The 7,958-nt window shown below is 34.8% G+C and overlaps 1 protein-coding gene across 3 annotated transcripts; it reads right to left on the reverse strand.

The window, feature by feature from the left end:
* Nucleotides 1-787: 787 nt before the first annotated feature.
* FAB1D (FORMS APLOID AND BINUCLEATE CELLS 1A) lies at nt 788-7,635 on the reverse strand. 3 transcript variants are annotated; one of them, XM_078961376.1, is made up of 14 exons: nt 7,446-7,635; nt 7,228-7,358; nt 6,868-6,990; nt 6,672-6,705; nt 6,372-6,451; nt 5,792-6,245; nt 5,230-5,713; nt 3,846-4,586; nt 3,317-3,651; nt 3,100-3,226; nt 2,868-3,023; nt 1,829-2,794; nt 1,504-1,758; nt 788-1,404 (listed from the first exon to the last, which is right to left on the reverse strand). In XM_078961376.1, the coding sequence occupies exons 3-14, from the start codon at nt 6,881-6,883 to the stop codon at nt 1,081-1,083; spliced, it is 3,972 nt and encodes a 1,323-aa protein (XP_078817502.1). In that variant the 5' UTR covers nt 6,884-6,990; nt 7,228-7,358; nt 7,446-7,635; the 3' UTR covers nt 788-1,080. The 3 variants fall into 3 exon arrangements, with proteins under 3 accessions (XP_078817502.1, XP_078817447.1, XP_078817558.1); XM_078961321.1 differs by lacking the exon at nt 7,228-7,358; XM_078961432.1 differs by lacking the exons at nt 6,372-6,451; nt 6,672-6,705; nt 6,868-6,990; nt 7,228-7,358; nt 7,446-7,635 and having other exon boundaries at nt 5,230-5,708; nt 5,792-5,929.
* Between the last annotated feature and the right edge of the window lie 323 nt (nt 7,636-7,958).

Genomic DNA, 7,958 nt, shown 5'->3' on the forward strand with positions numbered 1-7,958 from the left:
AGAGAACATGTGTAGAACTCATTTGGAATGTTTTACCCCAAACAATTTTACTTACCTCAAGAGTATATGCATAGTAGCATAACTTGGTGGTTGTTTATAGCGTAAACTCACTTGGCAAATGAAAGTTTAGAATTCCAATCATTCAAGGACATCCTTACAGACCTCCCCATTGTTCTCAACCTACATTGAACCAAAAGTTATCATTTTGATGTAAATGGTTGTTTGATAGTTGTTGATAGATTCAAATTTAATTGAGCTAAACCCAACATTTTATCAAGCCCAACAAAATGCACATTAGAGACATTAGAGGTTAGAGACGAATCAGAATCTTATAATTATGATATCAAACAGTCTAAATATAACCACAGAGCATATCATACAAGTGTAAGTCATTTTGCATAACTTCTCACTCATTTTCACTCATGTATAGTTTTTCTCTATATGACCTTTAATTTCATAAGTATCACCCAAATCAGCCTATTTGAACCAAAATTGCAACCTCCACCATAATTGATTTCAACGTTGGCAAAATCAATTCAAGCAATCAGCAAATGTAAAAAAGTTCGTAATAATATCTGATCATCTTGTATAAAATCATTGATACACCATGGCTAAGCAGCTTACAAACAATAGAGAAATAACCCGATTTGTTATCGTCAACAAAATAAATAAATCTGACAAACAATAAAGAAATAACCAAAATTGTAATTGTCAAAAAAAAAAATAATAATAATAATAATAACAAAATAACCATGAGAAACAAGATGAAAGGCCTGCGAACAAGGTAGGAAATGGTCAACCATAAATTTCTCTCATTCATTGCAAACAATCACAGAAACCTTTAAAGCATATAAAACCCAAATAGAAGTAATAACTATGTAACAAATGCACCTAATATGCTAACTACATCAGTCAAATTATCACTAAACCCCAAAAATTTGCTCAAAATTGCAAAATATAGGTAGGGAGCGCAATTATTATATATATGTACGATATATATATATATATAATCCAAAAATTGATGAAGAGAGGTTTAAATCAGGTAAACAGCAGCCTGCTAGATGAGTTTCAAACATAAGGTCAGGGTTGTGTTGAATGTGAACAAGCATGAGGAGAAGTTGCGTCTGTGGCACAAAGAGTGCAAGGGTTAGATGGGCGTTGAGAGCACCAATCATCAGGCACACTCAAAAAATGGGTGTCTATGAACTTTCTAAACCTCTTTTTATACTCTTTTGGAGATATTACTGTTGGCATCTGGTTTTTAGGAACCACAAATGACTTTACCCAATTCTCCACTTGTTTGTCCCATGTATACTGTCTCACATAATCTATGATGCCACATACAAGCTCCTTCTTTTCCGCATCCACTCCAACCAACAACGAATAATCCATCACATTGATCGACTGCATTTCACAAATATAAATCATTATTTATCTTACCCATACTTATATCGTGTTTGACATGCATTGGACTAAGACTCAAACTGATAAAAGTAAACTCACATTGAGGAACACAGTGTCATTCCACACGGCCCTTTGCAAGTTTCTTTTTGCTTTTCTGTTAACATATAAAGGAGAAACATTCATATCATTCACAAAATTTTGGTCCAAAAGCACATCTCCCACAACACCAACAGCAGAATTGAAACGGGCATACAGAGCTCCTTTCAGATCATATTGTCTCATCATATTTCGACAATAAGTAATGTTCTCCATCACCATTAGATCATGTTTCACACCACTCTTTCTCTTCTTTACCTGCAATTTATATTAATAAGAAAAGTACAACACTATATAAATATAACAAACAAATCAATCAACCACAAACCTGATAAATCCCCAGAATTTTTGCGAGAGAGGTCTGATTCCCAACCATAAAACACTCCTTCATGTACCCAAAATAACTGGAAGCAAATTCCAAGAAAGAATAAAACTCTGTCTTTTTAATCTCCTTTATAATAAACCGGCCATCAAGAGTTTTAGCAAAAAAAGATTTACTTTTTCCACCTTTCGCATCCCAATGTTTACACCGACTTAAGGCAGCAATAAAATCCAGTTCTGATAAACCACACCGACTTCTAAGATCCATAAATTCATTCGCATATAAACAACCCACCGAGTATTTAACCTTGTTGGTTAACCGGCCCATCGACACCACCGGATGAAGATGCCTTAAAGAATCCACCGAATCCAACAATTCGAGTCCATCGAAGCTGAAAAAATGTGATTCTATATTCCGATCGGTGACACCTTGACCTTCAGGTGAGATATTTTGATCTTTGAGAAAAGTCAAAGCACACGCGATTATACTTGATAACTCCTCTTCATAATCCGATACCATGTAATTGTTCCCGGGACCCACCGGAAAATGAAGCTTCGATCCCTCTTCGGTGATTTTTTTATATATTTTTGATCCGGTGGTGTACCTATTGATTGGTTCGAATTCCGGTAAGTAACCTCTTTGAAGATCGTTCGTGTAATAGTTTTGGATTTTCTGAAACGGGGTCCACATCCATCCGTTTGGATCGGATAATTTTGCAGACATCGAGGAAGAAAAGTCACCATTCGTATTGATTTCTGAATCTCCTTGAATGGAGACCTCTTTTAATGGTAAGGTGTTATCGATGGTTTCGGTGTCGGCTACTTTAAGATGAGATGATAAAAGTGAATGAAGACGGTGGTCCCAGATACATGATTCAAGAAGAAGTTCCCATTGTAGATGATTTAAGCACAGAGGCTTGTACACCCAGTTATTCCTAAAACCACCATCGTTAGCTGTGTTCTTCATCTCAACCTACAATTTGTCAATTTCAGTTAAAATTGAATTTGCATATTGGCATATTTGATTTGATCAATAAGTGATTAACCTGGAATCGATCACGTTCTTGGTTCAGCATCTCTTCAACATAACAGAACTTCTTCAATGATCCTTGAAGCTTCAACATTGATCCCACGAACTCAAATTCCATCTTTTTCAAAGAGCTTTCAACCTCAGCAAACACTGAAAGCCCTTCCCAATACACCTGAATAACACAAATCTGTAAGCAGATACAAATGCCACAATCATTTTAATTCCTAAGTCACTACGTAAATACCTACATCTTCAACTTCTTTTTTCAGAAATTCTTCCCCAACTGAATCACTGAACTCCACCTTCCAATGTGGTAGAGACACAGAGTAAGTAGATACCGAAGAGTATCTAAACATTGCAACCATGGAACCTAATCTGCAAATAACACAATAATTTACACAGCTATTAAAGTTATCAATTTACAAAAATTGGTATAGCATATAGGTTTTTTATAGGTCAGCATACCCGAAGAAGTGGATGTAGTCCTTGTAAAAGAGATGTCCACAGCTAGATGTTATATCACATGAAGAGTGGTTTGAAAAGCCAAGCTCCAAAAACTTGCCAAATGACAAACTGCGAGCAGCTGTTGAAACTAACACTCTTTTTGTACATTTTAAGCTTCCATCAGAGGGTTTACATTTCCCACAGAAACTCCACATCCAAAGCTTCCCTTTGTTTTCACCATCTAAATGTTTGTCTGCAGGAAGACGTCTGATTTGAATTGTGAGTTGCATATCGTGATGTGCATAGTAGTAAGAATGAGCTTCTGGTTCTTCACCACAAGTTGTACACATAAGTTTCTGTATAGTTAAGAAAAAAAAATCACACAAAATAGTTTAAGCTGAACCGGCTGAATGAGAGTAAATGACCGTTTTAGCCTTCTGATGAAAATAATGTTGCATAAAGAACCAAAAACAAGCTCATTCAGCCCTATACAAAAGCAGTCTTCTAAAGAAACAAAAACAAGCTGAAATAAATGGAATTTTGAAGAAACCTGATTGAGTAAGTAATCCCGCAAAAACTTTCCAACAGGAACATCAAAATATCGGTAGAACTTGATACAAGAAAAACGATCCTGTTCACAGATGATCCCTTTTGCTACATTCCGCTTTGACATCAAAACCAAAATACTTTCAGATTCCAACACTGTGTTCATATCATCCTTACTTTCCATCTCTTCTTCTATACTGTTTGTCTCCAAATAATCATCATTACTCACTCCATCACCATTAACTGTCTTCTCTTCATCAGAAATGACCTTTTCGCCCATATTGGCAGTAGTCTCAACAGCCTCAGAAGAGCGTAATTCTTGATGATGAGGGCTCATACAATTAAATCCAAAGTATGTAGATATACTACGAGCAGTATGTAATAAACGAATTGCAATTACTTTCTTTAATGAAGCTGTGAGAGATGATAATCCTGAGAGGAAAACCGGGTTGTATGGTTCCTTAAAGATGGGGATAATCTCGATTTCTTCATTAGAATCCTCCTTGGAAACTGGAATATTTGAATCATCAAATCCTAAATCAAGAGCATGATTGCTGATTGATGGAATGATCTCTTCGGTGGGGATTTTGGTAGAAAATATATCAGGGGAAATGGTGGAAAACATTATTCTCTGATTTAGAAGAAACGAATTCTCAAGGATCAAATGGTATGCCAGACCAACTGCAAACTGAACAACAGTTTTGATTTTTTTAAGTTCATCACTGTGAGATCCCTTCAGCAAAATCTGCGAGTCAATCCCCAAAGCATCAGAAAAATCTAAAAACTTTTAATTGAGAAAGTTACTATTTTGGTCCCTGAGTGAGTATACCTGACTATTTTAATTTTGGTACCAAAAAGTTTTCTCTCGCAATTTTGGTCCTTATTTGAGCTTTTTGTAACCTTTTTGGTCTCTATTCCTAGTAAAATGACTATTTGTGGGACCAAAATTGCAAAAATCAGCTATACTCAGGGACAAATTGGGAAAACTGGACCAAAAAACGTTACAAGAACCTCAAATCATGACAAAAATTGCAAGAGAAAACATTTGGGGACCGGAATTGCAAAATCAGTTATACTCGGGGACCAAAAATGCAATTTACTCCTTTAAAAATTTTAAATTACGAATATGGTCCTTGTGCTTTCTGATTTTTACCGTGTTCAGACCAAAATGAAAACATTTTTCAATTTTAGTCAATATTTCAAGGTTCCAGGGGCCAAAATTAACACAGAGCTTTGAAATAAGAACCAAAACTGAAAAAGGTTTCAATTTTGGACCAAACATGGGAAAAATAAAAGCACACAGTGACCATTTTTGTAGTGAACTCGATTTTTAAGATCATTACTATGAGAATATATCAATATAATATAAAGAAGCTGATGAAAATTACCGTGCAGCCCATACGTTTAGGCAATCCCTCAAGAAACATTAAAGTCATGCTTGGCTTCTTTCCACTTTCACAAAGAGCACCATGTTCTTCAATAATTTTTTCAAAATAAAAAGAATCACATTGTCTCAATTTTTCATCACTCAATTGATCATATGACAAGATTGATGAACCTGTACAACGAGCAATTCTCTCTAACCGGTTCATTTTCATTTCCAAAACCAGTGTCATCCCTTTTGAAAGAATATACTCTTGAATATCACGTGAAACGGTTTTTTCCACTAAAATAACATTTGGATTGCATTTCTCTATCATCCCAATAACAGAATCAAGTCTGTTCTTTTCATGGTTCATCGACTCAAATGATGAAAATCCATCAGAATCACTTAGTGTACCCTTGATCAGTAGTAGTTTTGGTCTTTTGAATCTTGTTGGCATGTGTTTGTGAGCAGCATGCTTTTTGAACACCAAACCATTGAATACTTCACTACAAAAACAAAATTATTAGCATCAAGAAACATAAAAAGTTAAAAGGGAATGAATTAATACGGTGACAGAAGTCAACCTTTGACTTCGAAAGCCAGTAGCAATACATTTGACTTTCACATAACCATCAGGATCCATGGCTTCCCCTTTCAAAAAAGAAGCAGCTTCCCATGATAAAGAGGTAACTATATCAACCCAATTATCACCACCATTGTCTTTTAAGCAAGAAATATTCAATGATTTTAGAATATGTTTCACAAGAGTCTTGAATTTTCCACTCATAACCTTATCCATTACTTTTCTTTTTTCCTCTTTAAAACTAAAGCTCCCACTCCCGCTCCCTTCTTGACCAAAGCTAGTTAGACTACTTGTTTTTCCCCATTTTATGTCATCACTAAACTCTTCATCATCATCATCATCGTCATATTTACCATAACTACCCTCAACATCATCCTCTTGATCATCTGGTTCAGGAGGAAGCCAAATATTGGAATCATTGATACAAGGATACCATGCCTCTGTTTCATTGACCTCTGTTTTCACACAACAATCAGACTTCAAATAGTGCAAGACTAACTTTAATATCTTAAAATTATGTTATTGAAATGTACTAAGAATTAAATCACCCAAAAAAAAAAAAAAAACTCCTCTTTGTATACCAGAAGTTTTTTCATGTTCTAAATCTCCTTTGATGTTATTGATTTCCACAAGGTTATTCCTTCCTTCTTTCTCAAGTGACCTAAGGGAGACAGTTACAAAAGTGAATTGTAGTAATAAGAACAAATGAAAGTAAGAAATGCTATTATAAGAAATTTTCCAAAAGTACATTGCTATTTCTTGCATTTAGCCCAAAGAATTATATATAAGGACATACCAATAGCCACATGTTTCATCTTACTTTATTCTTGGTTCATAAGATAAATGAGGTAAAATTAGGTTTAGGGTCGGTTATTGAATACCTGTAGTTTGGGGGAGCATCAACATGATGATCACCTGAGATATATATAATTATATAATTGTCAAATCCAGGACTTAAAAAGAAAAAATTAAAACAAGCAGAAAATCTTAAAGGAAAAATGCCATGTTCTTCCATTTAAGAAAAAATGTATTCAACCAACAAATATGTGTTCAGTAAAATATAGCACAAAACAGCACCTTCACTCTTTGCCATAGACACAGCTTGATTAGTTGATGAGACTAATGCATCATCATATTCTCCAACACTTCTTGTACATGAACAAATTGATATCACAAAGTAGCTCTTCACAAATTAACATACTGCAACATGAACATTATCTAGTTACAAATTATGGAAGTTCCAGGTAAAGGCGCATTCACAAGAATTCTTAATTAGAATAGCAAGAATCAATAAATTATTACACACAGATCGTCAAGGGGAGTTTTATATTTGAGGTGACAACATCCGATCATCATCAAACCTCTAGTAAGCTATGGAAAAATTTCTTAACAGGAATATCCATACGAAAGGGCAAATTAAAAAGACTTGACGCCTACCCTAACTTGATGAACCCAAAACCAGGACGTGAGAGGGTTAAAGCTGATTAACAGAGGAAAGTGAATGATTGAGTTGCTCTGTTGAGTTGTCGGTCGATTAATCAAAAATCTCGTCCCGAATCGTTTTCAAACTTTACAATGGAAAAAACGATCGAAGGAAAATTATCAGAATTATAGTTGAAACAGAATCAAACCGGAGAATGTCGATGGTTACTTACCGATAAAGATTCCCAATTAACACTAACGCAATCTCTGAAAGTTAATCTGAAGCAGTATATAAAATGAACCAAATACCCTACAGAAACTAGTGATCGGTAGGTTACTTGTAGGCTTAAATTTGTAAAAAAGGCAATGATGAAAGAAGGAAGAAAAAGCGGACGTAGAGACGAAGGTATTTCCTTGCGGAAGTGGAAGTAGGGCCCCTCCTCCGGTAGCAACAACTCCAGGAGGAAAAAAATAATAATTATAAAAACTAATCACGAAATAATCGAAGATAAAACCAGGTTTATAGAGCAACTCTTTACATAAATGTTTAGAAATCGTAATAATTGAGATCCATGTACTTTTTATTTAATCGAATATTCTTATTAACTAATTTGTTAATGTTTTTCTTTTCAAATTTAAGATTATGTTTTTCAATTTTTTACAATTCTAACAACTCCACAGGTCAACCTGGTTATCTGCTGATATAGTATGATGGCGTATCAATTTTGATGGCATGTTAACTTGTC

The sequence above is a fragment of the Lactuca saligna genome, chromosome 1 (assembly GCF_052625555.1).
Source record: "Lactuca saligna cultivar CGN05327 chromosome 1, ASM5262555v1, whole genome shotgun sequence".
Classification (NCBI taxonomy): Eukaryota; Viridiplantae; Streptophyta; class Magnoliopsida; order Asterales; family Asteraceae; genus Lactuca; species Lactuca saligna.